The sequence below is a fragment of the Geotrypetes seraphini genome, chromosome 10 (assembly GCF_902459505.1).
Source record: "Geotrypetes seraphini chromosome 10, aGeoSer1.1, whole genome shotgun sequence".
Taxonomy (NCBI): Eukaryota; Metazoa; Chordata; class Amphibia; order Gymnophiona; family Dermophiidae; genus Geotrypetes; species Geotrypetes seraphini.
The window spans coordinates 13346996-13365619 of record NC_047093.1 but is presented as its reverse complement, the minus strand read 5'-3'; the positions used below and the strand labels follow the sequence as shown (position 1 = coordinate 13365619).

At 44.5% G+C, this 18624-nt stretch overlaps 1 protein-coding gene across 5 annotated transcripts in view; it reads left to right on the top strand.

Annotated features, from left to right (window-relative positions):
- KCNJ16 (potassium inwardly rectifying channel subfamily J member 16) overlaps window positions 1–17696 on the top strand; it is a 45022-nt gene extending 27326 nt beyond the window's left edge. For 4 of the 5 annotated variants that reach the window (XM_033962487.1, XM_033962486.1, XM_033962488.1 and 1 more), the window contains one exon: window positions 15933–17696. In XM_033962487.1, the coding sequence (XP_033818378.1) occupies window positions 16024–17274 (1251 nt within the window). In that variant the 5' untranslated portion in view covers window positions 15933–16023 and the 3' untranslated portion in view covers window positions 17275–17696. Of the gene's footprint in view, window positions 1–7695; window positions 7800–15932 lie in introns of those variants that run through there. The other variant, XM_033962489.1, reaches the window with a different exon arrangement.
- The last annotated feature ends 928 nt before the right edge of the window (window positions 17697–18624 follow it).

Sequence of the window (18624 nt, the reverse complement as noted above, 5' to 3'; positions counted from 1 at the left end):
AATCGGACGTCGGGGGGGGAACGATGTAAAAAAAATTTATACAACGCGCTCACGCGTATAACGCACAAGGTTATGCACGGTTTGTAAAAATTGTGTATAACGCGCGCATTATATGCGTGAAAATACGGTACTTATAAGGGATTCAGGAAGCGCCTAAAAACATATCTATTCCTGAAATATCTAGACAGCTGACCCGGACTCTCTGTCTCCTCAATACGATTCTGATGACCTACCATCCACTTTCCCTCACCTCTTTAAGCTCAATCAACTTGTAATGTCTTTTAATCTTTTGTAAACCACATAAAACTTCACGGTACTGCGGTATATAAACTGTTATTATTATTATTATTTCCGCAGCTTCCCTCTCCTTTTTTTCTTTCAATGCCTCCTTTAGTCGGCACAGCAAGTTACAGTAGTATTCTGCATTAACTATTTGGCCTCTTGGAAAATAGTCATTACAACACATTCCTGATCCCAAAACACTGTGGCCATGACCTTTCCTGTTGACCTTTGGGTCTTAAATTTCTTTGGCCTTGGAGAACCTGGGTGTTGCCATTGCATGGATTCAGGATTATAGTGGTGTAACCATGTTTCATCAACAGTAACTAGTTGTTCCAAAAAGTTGGCCCTAGCTCACTGAAAATTCTGCAAAATCAACTTGGAAGAGTCCACTCGACGTCGTTTCTTGCCAGCACGCAAACACTTGGGCACCACTTGGCTGACAACTTCTGCATATCCAGGTATTCTTGGATTGTACACCCAACACGTTCCCTGGATGCCTGTAGTGTCTCAGCAATTGTTTTAGCTGCCAAAATCAGGTCAAGGACATGGTCAACAATTTCAGGAGTTGACACCTTTTGAGGCCTCCCAGACCTTGCTGCATCTTTGGGTCTCAAAATCACCACACTGAAAGTTTGCACACCACTTTTTCATTGTGGAGCACGATGGGCATTTGTCATTATACATTCATGGATTTCTTTTGGAGTTTTCTTCTACAGGAATAGGAACTTCATGATGGCTCGGAGTTCCAAACTTGAAAATTCCACACTTTTTGGTGATATGGTTGCAGAATCGTAATACTTTGTTTTGGCATTGATTGAAAAATAAGTTTGCAAAAGAAGTTAATACAGTGGTGCCTCACACAACGAACTTAATTCGTTCCAGGAGCAAGTTTGTTATGCGAAAAGTTCGTTGTGTGAAACGCGTTTTCCCATAAGAATACATGTAAAACAAAATAATTCGTTCTGCAGCCCTACATTTCCCTCCCTCCACCTCACCTTATATGCAGAGTTTGCCAGCTTTCTTTTTCACCCAGCCGCACGCTTTCAAAAAGCTGTGCACGCGCAGCTGCTGGAGTTGATCAATGTTCTCCTCTCCTGCAACTTCCGGTTTCCGGTTGCGTCAGAGGAGAAGATTGAACAACAGAGTATCTGCGCATGTGCTGCTCTTTGAAAGTGTGTGGCTGGCCGAAAAAGAAAGCCGGAAAACTCGGCATCTAAGGTAAGGTGGAGGGAGATGATGGAACACTGCATTCAGACAGGAGGGTGCTGCTGTTCCCGGCTCACATTAGGAAGCGGCGAGAGTAGTTCCGCCCCCCCCCCCCGGGCCCCTCGGGCGACTTCGTTGTGTGAAACGAAGTTCGTTATAGGGAGCAAGACAAAAAGTTCGTTATGCGCAGCGTTCGCTGTGCGAGGCGTCCGTTATGCGAGGCACCACTGTATTCTTTTCAGCTACAGTGGCAAAATAATGCTCAGAATTTTGGAAGTTAGATGGGCTAAGAATTTTTCAGAACCCCCTCAAAGATGGCGAGGTCTTTGAGATGTGGATTTATCATGCCTGGCTTTGATTGGTACCTTAAGCCTGCTTGAACATGATCCGGAAATGAAAATTAAAAATCCAAACTCTAAACCCAAACTCAGACAAGGCATGTTCTGAAACACAGTTGATAAGCAACCTAAGGAAGGCGGAGTCACCTTTTGAATTAGAATAATGACTTGCTCATTTAAATAGCCTGCCAAGGAACGACACGGACTCTGTCTGTGATTCATAAGGAAAATCTTTAGAGAAAGACATGTTGAAGGTCATCGCAGAAGAGGAACGTCACCAATGAATTGGATTAATAGAAGGCAACATCTATGGACGTTCCTTTGTGAACTGAAGACCAGACACATCTCAGAGCACCTATCCATAGGGTCGCTATAAGTCCACATTGACTCAACGGCATGCAACATTTGTGTAAGTTTCAAGTTCATTAGGATTTTATATACCGCCTATCAAGGTTATCTAAGCGGTTTTTACAATCAGGTACTCAAGCATTTTCCCTCTCTGTCCCGGGGGGCTCACAATCTAGCTAACGTACCTGTCTGTTATTGAGAAAGACATGGGGGGGAAGCCACTGCTTGTCCTGGATCGGTAGCATGGAATGTTGCTACTCTTTGGGATTCTAGAATCTTGTTACTCTCTGGGATTCCAGAATCTTACTATTCTTTGAGTTTCTGCCTGGAATCTTGATACTCTTTGGGGTTCTAGAATCTTGTTACTCTCTGGGATTCTGGAATCTTGCTATTCTTTGAGATTCTAGAATCTTGTTACTCTCTGGAATTCCGGAATCTTGCTATTCTTTGAGATTCTGTATGGAATGTTGCTACTCTTTGGGATTCTAGAATCTTGTTACTCTCTGGGATTCCGGAATCTTGCTATTCTTTGAGATTCTGTATGGAATGTTGTTACTCTCTGGGATTCTAGAATCTTGTTACTTTCTGTGATTCCGGAATCTAGTTGAGTTTCAAGTTTCAAGTTTATTAGGATTTTATATACCGCCTATCAAGGTTATCTAAGCGGTTTTTACAATCAGGTACTCAAGCATTTTCCCTCTCTGTCCCGGGGGGCTCACAATCTAGCTAACGTACCTGTCTGTTATTGAGAAAGACATGGGGGGGAAGCCACTGCTTGTCCTGGATCGGTAGCATGGAATGTTGCTACTCTTTGGGATTCTAGAATCTTGTTACTCTCTGGGATTCCAGAATCTTACTATTCTTTGAGTTTCTGCCTGGAATCTTGATACTCTTTGGGGTTCTAGAATCTTGTTACTCTCTGGGATTCTGGAATCTTGCTATTCTTTGAGATTCTAGAATCTTGTTACTCTCTGGAATTCCGGAATCTTGCTATTCTTTGAGATTCTGTATGGAATGTTGCTACTCTTTGGGATTCTAGAATCTTGTTACTCTCTGGGATTCCGGAATCTTGCTATTCTTTGAGATTCTGTATGGAATGTTGTTACTCTCTGGGATTCTAGAATCTTGTTACTTTCTGTGATTCCGGAATCTAGTTGAGTTTCAAGTTTCAAGTTTATTAGGATTTTATATACCGCCTATCAAGGTTATCTAAGCGGTTTTTACAATCAGGTACTCAAGCATTTTCCCCTCTCTGTCCCGGTGGGCTCACAATCTATCTTACGTACCTGGGGCTGAGGAGGACTGAGTGACTTGCCCAGGGTCACAGGGAGCAGCGTGGGGTTTGAACCCACAACCCCAGGGTGCCGAGGCTGTAGATCCAACCACTGCGTCACACACTCCTCCGCTCCCGCTTGTATTCCAACCATTTCTCCACCCAGGTAAGAGGTAGGCCTCGTTGCAGAATTGTTTTTCCGCACAATGCATTCATTTGCCACAGCTGGTCTTACTAGATGCTGATCTTTTCAACAAATGGTTATATGTGATGGTTCATATACAATTAATTTTCAAAATGACGACAGGTTGGCAAAGACTCTACAGTACACAAAGATGCTGAGTGGTTTGGAACCAAGTTGAATAGGAACCATGGAAACATTTTGGTGATATTGCTGCTCTGGCTGTGAAACAAAAGCAGGGGTAGAAAAGGAAAGGAACATTTTGAATAACACTCAGGCCTCAAAGTGATTGTGAAGTAGGTATTCTACTGTGGCGGAAAGGCTGAATGAGCCCTACTGGAACGCACAAACGTGGACAACCTAGAAAAAGCAGCACTGGAAATAGCAGCAACTACAATGGATGACCTCTTTCACAAAGGCTTTCGTGCTGTTACATGTCGGGAAGGGAAGTTTTGTACTGACTGAGCGAGCTGATTTCCAGCACATTCATGTAGCCTGGTGGTTAAAGCTACAGCCTCAGCACCATGAGGTGGTGGGTTCAAGTCCCACGCTTGTCCCTGTGACTCTGGGCAAGTCAATCAATTTTCCGTTGCCCCAGGTACACTAGATAAATTGTGAGCCCACTGGGATAGATAGGGAAATACTTGAGTAGCTGATTGTAATCCACTTAGATAACCTGATAAGTGGTATATAAATACCTAAATAATTTTATTTGTCTTTCATTTACCCATTAGTAAATGGCTGAGCTACAATATTTATCACATACACAAGTCATACAGTTTGTGGAACCTTGTATCTTTTACTCTAGGCCAGGGGTGTCAAAGTCCCTCCTCGAGGGTTTTCAGGATTTCCCCAATCAATATGCATGAGATTTATTAGCATGCATTGAAAGCGGTGGTGGGCTTTGGCCCTGTGTGAGACAAACATTTTTGCGTGTGGAGTTTTTTATGCCAATGACAAGCAAATAGGCAGCTTGAAATCAGTGTCGATTGCTGTTGTAACATTATAATTTGAGGCTTTTTCTCCACAGTTAGCAACAAATGTGGATAACGTGGCAAACGTGGATAGCGTAGCTGGTTTTAAGAAAGGTTTGGACAAGTTCCTGGAGGAAAAGTCCATAGTCTGTTATTGAGAAAGACATGGGAGAAGCCACTGTTTGCCCTGGTAGCATGGAATAGAAACATGTACAGTGGTGGGCTTTGGCCCTGTATGAGACAAACATTTTTGCGTGTGGAGTTTTTTATGCCAATGACAAGCAAATAGGCAGCTTGAAATCAGTGTCGATTGCCGCCGTAGCATTATAATTTGAGGCTTTTTCTCCACAGTTAGCAACAAATGTGGATAACGTGGCAAACGTGGATAGCGTAGCTGGTTTTAAGAAAGGTTTGGACAAGTTCATGGAGGAAAAGTCCATAGTCTGTTATTGAGAAAGACACGGGAGAAGCCACTGTTTGCCCTGGTAGCATGGAATAGAAACATGTACAGTGGTGGGCTTTGGCCCTGTATGAGACAAACATTTTTGCGTGTGGAGTTTTTTATGCCAATGACAAGCAAATAGGCAGCTTGAAATCAGTGTCGATTGCTGTTGTAACATTATAATTTGAGGCTTTTTCTCCACAGTTAGCAACAAATGTGGATGACGTGGCAAACGTGGATAGCGTAGCTGGTTTTAAGAAAGGTTTGGACAAGTTCATGGAGGAAAAGTCCATAGTCTGTTATTGAGAAAGACACGGGAGAAGCCACTGTTTGCCCTGGTAGCATGGAATAGAAACATGCACAGTGGTGGGCTTTGGCCCTGTATGAGACAAACATTTTTGCGTGTGGAGTTTTTTATGCCAATGACAAGCAAATAGGCAGCTTGAAATCAGTGTCGATTGCCGCCGTAGCATTATAATTTGAGGCTTTTTCTCCACAGTTAGCAACAAATGTGGATAACGTGGCAAACGTGGATAGCGTAGCTGGTTTTAAGAAAGGTTTGGACAAGTTCCTGGAGGAAAAGTCCATAGTCTGTTATTGAGAAAGACACGGGAGAAGCCACTGTTTGCCCTGGTAGCATGGAATAGAAACATGCACAGTGGTGGGCTTTGGCCCTGTATGAGACAAACATTTTTGCGTGTGGAGTTTTTTATGCCAATGACAAGCAAATAGGCAGCTTGAAATCAGTGTCGATTGCCGCCGTAGCATTATAATTTGAGGCTTTTTCTCCACAGTTAGCAACAAATGTGGATAACGTGGCAAACGTGGATAGCGTAGCTGGTTTTAAGAAAGGTTTGGACAAGTTCCTGGAGGAAAAGTCCATAGTCTGTTATTGAGAAAGACACGGGAGAAGCCACTGTTTGCCCTGGTAGCATGGAATAGAAACATGCACAGTGGTGGGCTTTGGCCCTGTATGAGACAAACATTTTTGTGTGTGGAGTTTTTTTTATGCCAATGACAAGCAAATAGGCAGCTTGAAATCAGTGTCGATTGCCGCCGTAACATTATAATTTGAGGCTTTTTCTCCACAGTTAGCAACAAATGTGTCTCTCTCTGTGGTAATCCCACCGCTGGCTAGTAACATTGTGCTATCTACTCCTTTATTTCAACGTCTCTATCATATCTGCCCTCTCCCGCCTTTCCTCTTGAAGCCTATCCTTATACGCCTTATGACGAAGACCACGCACCATGTTAGTAGCCTTCTTTTGGACCAACTCTATCCTTTATATATCTGTTTGAAGATGTGATCTCTAGAATTGCAAGCAATGTTCTAAATGAAGATATTATATAGCAATGGTGAAATTGGTGATCCTCGTGGTACACCACACGGTGGTGTCCAGTGCTCAGAGAAGAGTCCATCTTCTCGTTGGACACTATATTGTCTATTTACCAAGAAGCCTTGGAACCATTGTAGTATCTGCCTTGAGATTCCTAGTTCCGATAGGCCATTTACTAACAGTGTATGATTTACCGGCTCAAATGCTGCAGAGACTTCAAACTGGAGGCCGTGATAGGCCAGAGCACGTTACAGGGCTTCAAAGAGGGTTTGGATAGGTTCCTAGAGGATAAGGGGATTGAGGGGTACAGATAGGAGTTGAGGTAGCTTATAGGAATAGTCAAGGCCCATTGCACAGGTGATGGGCCTGGAGGGCCGCCGCGGGAGCGGACCGCTGGGCGGGATGGACCTCTGGTCTGACCCAGCGGAGGCAAATTCTTATGTTCTTATGTTGAAGTAGTAATATGCGGTTAATTTTACATAATGCAGATCTTACGCTAGACGCCAGATCTATCAGGCATGTTTCGGTGCTGTGCGCATTTCTGAACCCATGCTGAGTGGGCAGTAATAGGTTCCATTTTATGATGATGGCCTTTTAACCCCCTCCCCCCCTTTTACAAAGGTACAGTATGCTTTTTAGCGCATGATAAATATTATCATGCGCTATACACACGCTAACGCGTTCATGTTATCCTATGGACGCGTTAGCGGTTAGCACAGGCGTTGATTTAGCGTGCGCTAAGCACGCGCTAAAACGCTTAGCGCATCTTTGGAAAAGAGGGCCTTAGTTATGACACGACAACAAAGTATCATTTTTGTCATTTTTGCTACTGAAACTTGACTGTCCTTTTAAGGACGTGTTAAGACAGCATCAGGCCTGGTTTTTAGGCTGCTCCTTCTTGTCCCCCTTCCTTTTTGTTTGTTCCTTTTCTATCTAAATATTGTAGCTCTTTCCTCTTTTCCTCTCATACCAATTAGTCTATTGTCTTTATAGCCTGTCTATGTCTTACGTTGAGTCAGTTTTTGCCCATTTTTTAAAATTTACTAATTGTTGTAAACTTGCTGTTTTATTCTGTAAAACTGCTTTGACATTAGATAGATATCAAATTTTAATAAACCTTGAAACCTTGTAATTAGTGTCTTTTGATAGATCTAAGTCTTTGCCTTTTGGGCTGGGTGGAGTAAGATTTCAGCAAAGGACTCTGAGAACCATCCTCGTTCCCGAGTTGTTTTGACAAAGTTGACTAACCAGTTAAGTGCATTTTCTGACATGCTACGACAGAGGTGGGGATAGAACAGATCTAGTTTGCAAACTGTTCACTATTACACTTAGCTCCTTGTTTGTGGTGACATGGAGGGTTGACCGCATTCTACCTCTTGGTACGTTGTCTGCATTATTCTCCGGATTGGCCTCGTTCGGTATGTTGTCTGAGTTTATTTTGTTTTCCCCAAAAGATTGAAATACAATTTTGATCTTGTTTGAGAAGTGTGTGGTGCAGTGGTTAAGAACAAGCTCCGATCCCGCCTAGGGAGGAGCGCGGCCAAATCGGCCGAAGCCGGAGCGATAGGATGGGAGGGGGGAGGGGGAAGGGAGGAGAAGGAAGGGCCAATCAATGAAGAAGTGGGGTGGGGGGGGTTAGGGGACAAGGGTGAGCGGAAGGGAGGTCGCCCTTTCGACACGGCGATCCCGAGAGAGAGACGTGGCTTCCCTTCCTCCCACCCTTTACTGCTGTTCCTTTACCTTTGCTAACATCTCCTGAGTCCACTCCGACGGCTGCACGCCGGTACCTGCGTGAGGGGGGATTTGCATCCAGGGGGGGTTGGGCCGCTGCACACGCGGTCAGGCGGGGAGTTGCCGGCCAGGATCGCCCAACGTGCTTGGGTCGCGCCGGCTGGAGAATTTCCGGCTGTACGGCGCGCTGGGAGGTTGGTGGCCGTTTGGGCCGCCCTGCACGCGGCCACGTGTTTGGCGGGGTGCAGCTGCAGGGGGGGGGGGGGTTGGCAGGAATTCGTCCTCCTCCGTTGCCGCCGACTGGCCGATTCGGCGTCTTTGATCTTGTTTGAGAAGTGTGTGGTGCAGTGGTTAGAGCTACAGCCTCAGCACCCTAAGGTTTTGGGTTTGACTCCCGCACTGCTCCTTGTGACCCTGGGCAAGTCACTTAATCCCCCCATTGCCCCAGGTACATTAGATAGATTGTAAGCCCACTGGGACAGACAGGGAAAAATGCTTGAGTACCTGAATAAATTCTGAGCTCCCCTGGGAGAACGGTATAGAAAATTGAATAAATAAATAGTGTGAAAAGTTTCAGCCTCTGATAACCAGAGCTGGTTTTATGACATCATAATACCTCATTCCTCCAGCCAACCTCATCAGTGATGTCACAATGGCTTGATTATCCTAGACTCAGCTCAGTTTTAGTACTTTTTGATTTCTAGAGTGGCGCAGTGGTTAAAGCTACAGCCTTAGCACCCTGAGGTTGTGGGTTCAAACCCCCGCTGCTCCTTGTGACCCTGGGCAAGTCACTTAATCCCCCCATTGCCCCAGGTCCATTGGATAGATTGTGAAAAAGGGACAGACAGTGAAAAATGCTTGAGTACCTGAATGATTTATATTCCGCATTGTTAGATATGCGGAATATAAATTACTTATTATTAAATAGACGTACTCTGCTAGTGTGTTTCATGAGGGTGAGGCTGTATTTGGGGGTTTACAGATGTCCAGTCGGTTAAATTTGTACTTAAGTTTCATTTTTTTTTCCCTCTTCAATCATGTTGGCAAAGTGTTTCCATTGTGTTGCTTGATTTGCTGGTTGTAGTGGGAGACTGATTTCCTCCGTTTGTCTTTCCGTAGTGGGTCCCCTGATTTTCTCCGCGTTCGTCCTAATTTGTGACTTTCTCTTTTTAAGCTTTTTAATTCTGTAGAGGGTTAATTGACAATTATTGGCGTCGATTAGCCCAATGAATCAAGTTGCGCTAGAGATTCTTACGGGCCGGCACGAGATTCTTACGGCCTGTTACGGGCCGGCACGGAAAGTGCTCTGGCGCTCATAGAATTGCTCTGAGCATCGGAGCACTTACCTCATCAGCCCGCACTAAAAACCTTTAGCGCAGCTTGATAAAAGGGGCCGCAAATTATGTGTGTACATCGGCGTTTGTGCATACATAACTATAGGTGCCACATGAAGAAGGTGAGCGGCTAACTTTAGCGGCCTAATTGGACAGCGTAAATAGCAGTCCTGTTTTTGGCGACTATGAACTTAACCAGCTAGTGCTGAATCTATAAGTTAGCTGGTTAAGTTTTCAGCAGCCAACACCTCCCCTTCCCCCCAGATATTCAATGCTGGTCACCAGAAACAGCTTTGCATTGAATAAATGTGGTAAGTGCCGACTGTGGGAGTTACCTGGACGCAGTGGCGTCGTAAGGGGGGGGGGAGGTGGGTTGTTCTGGGCACTATCTTGGTGAGGGCACGGCACCTCTCTGCCCCTCCCCATGCCACCTTTGCACCCTCCCTTCCCCCCCCCCCCTGCAACGACTCTAGCCTGTTGCTCGCGCAGGCCTGGCTCCCTTCAAAATCACTTCCGGGTCACGGGGCCAAGAAGTGACATCAGAAGGAAAACCAGCACGAGGAGCAGGCTGGAGAAGCTGCTCACACTAGTGAGGCTTGAAAGAGGTACGGGGGTGGGGGAGGGAGGACGCCAGTGTGACGAAGGGTGGCGGAAGGAGCAGGGGGAGTGGAGAGGAGGGCGTTGGGAGGTTGGCGCAGAAAGAACGAGGGCAGAGAGGAGGGCACGAGGGGCCCTGGGTGCCTCCCAGACAACTTCCTGGCAGCTAAATACAAGGCTCATCTATTCTAAAGTTGCTTACGAGTACACACCTAATTGCGCAGTATTTTTAAGTGTGAAGTAATTTATGAAAAGCTGATCTGCGGACATAAAACTGCATTGAACACAATTACTGAAGAAGACAAGAATCGCCATACTGGGACAGACCAAAGATCCATCAAGCCCAGAATCCTGTTTCCAACAGTGGCCAACCCAACTCCCAAGTAAAAACCCAAAGAGTAGTAACATTTCAGAGCTGGTATTGTAATGTCACAATGCCTCACTCCACCAATGCCTAAGAGCCAACCTCAGCAGTGATGTCACAATGCTTCACTCCACCAATGCCTAAGAGCCAACCTCAGCAGTGATGTCACAATGCCTCACTCCACCAATGCCTAAGAGCCAACCTCACCAGTGATGTCACAATGCCTCACTCCACCAATGCCTAAGAGCCAACCTCAGCAGTGATGTCACAATGCCTCACTCCACCAATGCCTAAGAGCCAACCTCAGCAGTGATGTCACAATGCCTCACTCCACCAATGCCTAAGAGCCAACCTCAGCAGTGATGTCACAATGCCTCACTCCACCAATGCCTAAGAGCCAACCTCAGCAGTGATGTCACAATGCCTCACTCCACCAATGCCTAAGAGCCAACCTCAGCAGTGATGTCACAATGCTTCATTCCACCAATGCCTAAGAGCCAACCTCAGCAGAGATGTCACAATGCCTCATTCCACCAATGCCTAAGAGCCAACCTCAGCAGTGATGTCACAATGCCTCACTCCACCAATGCCTAAGAGCCAACCTCAGCAGTGATGTCACAATGCCTCACTCCACCAATGCCTAAGAGCCAACCTCAGCAGTGATGTCACAATGCCTCACTCCACCAATGCCTAAGAGCCAACCTCAGCAGTGATGTCACAATGCCTCACTCCACCAATGCCTAAGAGCCAACCTCAGCAGTGATGTCACAATGCTTCATTCCACCAATGCCTAAGAGCCAACCTCAGCAGAGATGTCACAATGCCTCACTCCACCAAAGCCTAAGAGCCAACCTCAGCAGTGATGTCACAATGCCTCACTCCACCAATGCCTAAGAGCCAACCTCAGCAGTGATGTCACAATGCCTCACTCCACCATACCTAAGAGCCAATCTCAGCAGTGATGTCACAGTGCCTTCCACCAATGCCTAAGAGCCAGCCTCAGCAGTGACATCATAATGTCTCACTCCACCAATGCCTAAGAGCCAACCTCAGCAGTGATGTCACAGTGCCTTCCACCAATGCCAAAGAGCCAGCCTCAGCAGTGACATCATAATTCCTCACTCCACCAATGCCTAAGAGCCAACCTCAGCAGTGACATCATAATACCTCACTCCACCAATGTCTAAGAGCCAACCTCAGCAGTGATGTCACAATGCTTCATTCCACCAATGCCTAAGAGCCAACCTCAGCAGAGATGTCACAATGCTTCATTCCACCAATGCCTAAGAGCCAACCTCAGCAGTGATGTCATAATGCCTCATTCCATCAATAGCAGCCAACTTCATCAGTGATGTCACAATGGCTTGATTGTCCTATACTCAGCTCACATAAGAACATAAGAATAACCTTACTGGGTCAAGCCCAGTAGCCCGCTCTTACGGTGGCCAATCCAGGTCACTAGTACCTGGCCAAAACCCAGGAGTAGCAACATTCCATCCAGAATCTCAAAGAATAGCAAGATTCCGGAATCCCAGAGAGTAACAAGATTCTAGAATCTCAAAGAGTAGCAACATTCCATACAGAATCTCAAAGGATAGCAAGATTCCGGAATCCCAGAGAGTAACAAGATTCTAGAATCCCAAAGAGTAGCAACATTCCATGCTACCGATCCAGGGCAAGCAGTGGCTTCCCCCATGTCTGTCTCAATAACGGACTTTGGACAGTTGTCTTTGCTGTCAGCTTCTAGCGGCTATTTCCCATTGTTTAAGGTCTGGTTTCACTTAGAAGTATTAAATGTTACTGTGTTTGTTTCCATTGACTCTTTATGTACAAATTAGTGACTTATTGCATGACTTCTGCCTTTCTGTGATTGTCACTCGCTACTCTTTAGGTTAAATATAAATACTTTCACACTGGCAATTTTATAATCTTCTTTTTTCTTCATCTTAATCCCAGAAGGATCATACTTACTAAGCAAGGACCAGCCCATGCAAAGCTTGTTTTTGATTTAATTACTTGGGTATTTGTTTTGCTTAAATAAATGCATGTAACTTATCCCAGAAAAAAAAAATGAATTACCAGGGAAAGGACACACTCGATTCACTGTCAAATGTCTCCTACGTAATGTGGCCTGATAAATGACTTATTCATTTAATAAAAACAAAAACAAGAACAAACAAACAAAAAAAAGAAGCAAGAAATAAATATCAAGTTCAAAGTTCAAAACTTTTGCCTTGCTGATGCAAGCAAATGATGACATTTTAGGGTATGATTTTTAACCATTTAGGGCAGGGGTTCGGTGAGTCAGTCTCGCGGGTTCGGCGGAGGTCAAAACACACCTCCGACTCATATAGCGCTTCGGTCACGTTCAATCATCTATCAGTTATTCAGTGATTTTGATCAAGACTGATCGTGTACTCGGTTTCTGAATCTATCAATCTGTAACTAACGCCTTATATACATCAATCAATTCCTGATCAAAATTTGTGATTTAACTGATAGATGATTGAACGTGACCGAAGCGCTTATGATTCGTGATGATTCGCCCCGCTTGTCCATAATTGGCTGCAGGTGATCACGCAACATCGCTTGGCCTATCTGTGCTGCAGGGGATTTGATGCGCAAAGTAGTCGAATTGTAACTGTTGTGATGGTACGCCGTGTGATCCCTATCCCTTACTAACTATGTCGAGCAAAATACGAAAGTGGTCGGACAAATATGTACAATATGGATTCACATGTATAACGGAACGTGATGGGAGTCAGCGTCCTAATTGCATGATTTGCAATGCCAAGTTGAGTAATTTTAGTCTAGCTCCGGCAAAACTAAGGGAATAAAGAAGGGTTCGGTGAACACACATATGAAACTGGTGGGGTTCAGTACCTCCAACAAGGTTAAGAACCACTGATTTAAGGGATGAATGATCAATATGGGCTGCCATGAAGATTACATTACATTACAGATTTCTATTCCGCTATTACCTTTCGGTTCAAAGCGGATTACAATAAGAGCTGTGGAGGGAAGGGTTACAAAGTTAGATCAGATGCATTATTTTACGGCTAACGCCAGTTAAAATGGGACCTGTGCTAAAAGCACAAGTTAGTGGCAAAATTAAACCTCTCAACATTAGTCCACATTGATACCTGCACCCCTCAGTCCCAAAGAGTGCTCCGCAGTGAGGGATGTCAGGAGATCGTTAAAGACACCAAGTAAATCAGACTTACATTCACAGATAATATAAGAAGAAAATAACTCCCATCCTCATTTTTGTAAACTGCAGCCAGCGCTGAGGTGAGGCTAAAGTGGCTAGGGCTCTTCGGCTTGGAGAAGAGACGGCTCAGGGGTGGTATGATAGAGGTCTATAAAATGCTGAGTGGAGTGCAAAAGCTAGATGTGAATCGCTTGTTCGCTCTTTCCAAAATTACTAGGACTAGGGGACATGCAATGAATCTTCACACAACGTGTAATTAAACTCTGGGATTCAATGCCGGAGAATGTGGTGAAATCAGTTAGCTTAGCGGGGTTTAAAAAAAGGCTTGGATAATTTCCGAAAAGAGAAGTTCATAGGCCATTATTGAGATGGCTTGTGGAAATCCACTGCTTATTCCAGTATAAAATCTGTTTTACTACTTGGGATCTTGCCAGGTACATGTGACCTGGGTTGGCCATGGTTGGAAACAGGATACTGAGCTTGATGGACCTTCAGTCTGTCCCAGTGTGGCAATTCTTATGTTCTTATGTGACCAAGTATAGGATAATCAAGTCATTGTGACATCACTGATGAGGTTGGCTCTTAGGCATTGGTGGAATGAGGCATTATGACATCACAATCTCAGCTCTGGAATGTTGCAACTCTTTGGGTTTCTGTCAGGTACTTGGGACCTGGGTTGGCCACTGTTGGAAACAGGATACTGGGCTTGATGGTCCTTCAGTCTGTCCCAGTATGGCAATTTTTACATTCTCCTTATGCTCTAATGACTTCAAACACTGGCCACTACATTTAAACCTATATCTGAATATTATGCGCCAGGCTGAACAACGGTATAAAGGGAACTGCCAGAAGTTACCTGGGCACTACCAATGCTGAGCCTCGGTATCCAAATGACTCATGACATCAAACTAGCCACACAAGCACTATTTGCATGAGTTTACTGGCACCTAGAGCAGGCAACTTTTTAAAAGCCTGTTTCCATGAAAAATGCTCTGGTGTTCCCAAAGGGATAGTTTTCGGGATTGCCCCTCTTTGTCCAGTTGAATAGATATTATAAGTTCTCCTGTGTTTATATTGACCCCCAATAGCCTCAATTTAAATCTGAAAATCTGAGTCTGTTTTATGATTATGAGCTTAACCACACCCCCAATTTTACGTTAGGCTTTTTTTTTTTTAATCGCTGGTCATGGTGATATAAGCTCTGACACTCATAGAATTCCTATGAGCATTGGAACTAATATCACCATGGCTGGCAATAAAAAAGCCGTGAAAGTGAAAGTGAAAGTGTCATGGACAAGAAAGTCACTATGACATTGTTCCATGACTAAATAGAATACAAGTCCTAACTTATATGAAAAAATCAGCTAACTTATCCCCCTCTCCCCATACTCTCTACCCAACAGTGACAACTGACCATCAGTAGTGACTATTTATTTTAATGTGGGGTTCAGCAGCAGGAAGTTCAGAGGGCTAGATTCACTAAGGGCACGGATCGGATCCGATCCGTGAGGGATCCGATTCGATCCGTATCCGGGGAGCTGATTCACCAATCGCCCTCATACAAACGAGGGCGATCAAAATCACGCCCCCAACTGCCTGCCCAGATCGCTCTGTAGCGATCCCAGCGCATGCTCAGACCACCTGTAGATGGTCTGCGCATGCGCTGGACCTTCGGGCCCGACAGATAAATTTTTTTTTCTTTTTTTTCACTTTTTTGGAGCCCGTGGTTTTAACCCGCTTTAAGCCCGTGGGTTAAAACCACAGGCTTGCACTGCGGGGAAGGGTGGGAGAGTCAGGGCAGCGGGAGAGTCGTGCAGCAGGAGAGTCGGAGCTGCAGGAGAAAAGACAGCTCCTTTCATTATCGCCAGGGGATGCAGTTTGGGTCAGAAAGGAGATCGGGGCTGACAGGGCAGAGAGCAGGGCGGCAGAAGGCACGGCAGTCGGAAAGGGCTTGAGCGACTGGTTCTCAGCTGTCGCTTGTTTGTGATCAGCCAGACCAGTCAATGTTGCAGGGTTTTGCTTAATGAATCGCATCCCTGCCTACTTTGCATGCCGTTCCCCTCATTTGCATGCATAGATTGGAGGATGGCCGGCAGAGAGGTAAGTGAATCGGGCCGGAGGGAAATCAGGTCGCAAAGGGGTCACAAACCGATCGGTACACGATCGGTTTGCTTAATGAATCTAGCCGTTAGTCTTTGTGCCACACCCCCACTTCAGGATAGACCTACTTGTTGTTCATCAGTCAAAATAAATCTTTAATAGCAGTCTCATGAAAAGAAACTAAATGAACTGCTTTCTTCATTGTTTTTTTTAGGTTTGGAATAAAGCAAGACAAGAGTCCCCCCCCTCCCTCATGAGCACTAATAGTGCATTTTTTTTCATTTCTCCGCGTGCCCACTATCAACATGCAACAGAACAGCAGTAGCCATGGATCAAGGACCGTAAAAGAAAATAGCAATTGGAATCCGAATCTAAACAATGACAGCACAGTATCAAAAAAGAAGATCCAGAAGAGATTTCTTCAAAAAGATGGGAGTTGCAATGTGTATTTCAAGCACATATTTGGAGAATGGGAGAGCTACGTAGTCGATATCTTTACCACCCTTGTGGACATCAAATGGCGACACATGTTTATTATTTTCTCTTTGTCGTATATTCTTTCCTGGTTGCTCTTTGGTCTCATTTTCTGGATTATAGCGTTGCAGCACGGTGACCTAATTGATCTAGAAACAAGACCTTGCATCGATAATGTCCATTCCTTCACCGGGGCCTTCCTGTTCTCTCTAGAAACACAAACCACCATTGGCTATGGCTATCGATGTGTGACCCAAGAGTGCTACATGGCCATCATCGTGGTTACGCTCCAGTCAGTCTTGAGCTGTTTCATAAACACTTTCATAATCGGTGCCGCACTGGCCAAAATGGCAAAGGCCAGAAAGAGAGCTCAAACCATCCGCTTCAGTTACTATGCTACCGTTAGCATTAGGGATGGGAAACTCTGCCTTATGTGGCGCATTGGTGACTTTCGACCGAATCACATGGTAGAAGGAACGGTAAGAGCTCAGCTTCTTCGTTACAAGAATGACACCGAGAAAAGAATTACAATGGAATATAAGGACCTCAAGTTGGTCAACGAGCAAATCATCCTGGCGACACCAGTAACTGTTGTACACGAGATAAACCGTGAAAGTCCTCTCTATGAATTGGACAGGAAAGCACTCGCTGTGCAGAACTTTGAGATATTAGTCACATTCGTCTATACCGGTGACTCCACTGGAACATCCCACCAATCTAGAAGCTCATATCTGCCTCAAGAAATTATGTGGGGCTACAGGTTCAATGAAGTTCTACAGGTCAAAGAAAAGTATTATAAAGTCTACTGTATTGAATTTGAAGAGATGACTGAGTTCTACGCTCCCTTCTGCAGTGCCAAACAGCTGGACTTCAACGAGCAAGCATATGACAAAACTGAAAACCCTTTGGACCAACCGGTAGGGAAGAGTGGGTTACCTGCTGCAGCTAGGCCAAATAATACCGTTACCATCATCAGCAACAGTGAAGGTCCAGAAAATACAGCAACATTTATCAACCAAACTGCGCCTTATCATCAGGATCTTCTGTCCCCGAGTGGAAAGTCAATGGAATCACAGACGTGATCGCCTACTGCAAAAACTGAGTATCTGGTGCTTTCGTTTATTTGGAAATTGATTTTAAAAGGTCTTTTCAAATACTTTTTTTAGTCAGTAAACATACAGGACACCTAAATGGTGATGAACAAACAACTTTATTTTTGTAGAAAGAAAATAGTGATAAAATAACGAATGCTTCATGAATATTTTGACTATTAATTCTTAGATTTTGATAAGCTTTTACTGATGCATCTGCTTACAACTTCCAGACTTGGTCCTGCAACATTTTTGAAGTCTAAAGATTACTCAATCAAACACTGAAGATGAAAAGTGGGATCCTTAGAGACAACCTCAAGTACAAACGAAATCCCACTTAAGGATATTCAAATGAGATTATGGAGTAAAATGGTCTCAGTAACCCGCTTGTATAGGGATAACGCAATCCCAGGATATCTCAACCCAATACCAAGTCATTCTTTTTTTTTAATTTTTTTATTTATTCAATTTTTCTATACCGTTCTCCCAGGGGAGTTCAGAACGGTTTACATGAATTTATTCAGGTACTCAAGCATTTTTCCCTGTCTGTCCTGGCGGGCTCACAATCTACCTAATGTACCTGGGGCAATGGGGGGATTAAGTGACTTGCCCAGGGTCACAAGGAGCAGCGTGGGTTTGAACCCACAACCCCAGGGTGCTGAGGCTGTAGGTTTAACCACTGCGCCACACACATTCAAGGTTCAAGTTCAAAATTACCATCACTACCTAGATTACCTCCACCTCCTATTTGGTGTAACCAATTTTTACCGTATCATGAACAAATTATTCTTTTTTTAATTTTTTTTTTATACACAGCAAATCAACACTTATCTTAAAGTGTGCAGAGTATTGTCAAGCCCAACGGGGACTCGTTTCGCCACAAAACACAGCTTTTTCAAGAGTTCTCAGGACATTTAATTTTGAAAAAATAGCCCCAAGTGAGGAGGGATTTCAAAATTAAGTGTCCCGAGAACCCTTGAAAAAGCCGTGTTTTGCAGCGAAACGGGTCCCCGGCCGTTGGGCTTGACAATACTCTGCACACTTTAAGATAAGTGTTGATTTGCTGTGTATAAAAGAAAAAATTAAAAAAAGAATAATTTGTTCATGATACGGTAAAAATTGGTTACATCAAATAGGAGGTGGAGGTAATCTGGGTAGTGATGGTAATTTTGAACCTTGAATGACTTGGTATTGGGTTGAGATATCCTGGGATTGCGTTATCCCTTTCCAAGCGGGTTACTGAGACCATTTTACTCCATAATCTCGTTTGAAAACCCTTAAGTGGGATTTTGTTTGTACTTGAGTCTGAAGATCACCCCAAAGCATCTGTAAAAGAATTGC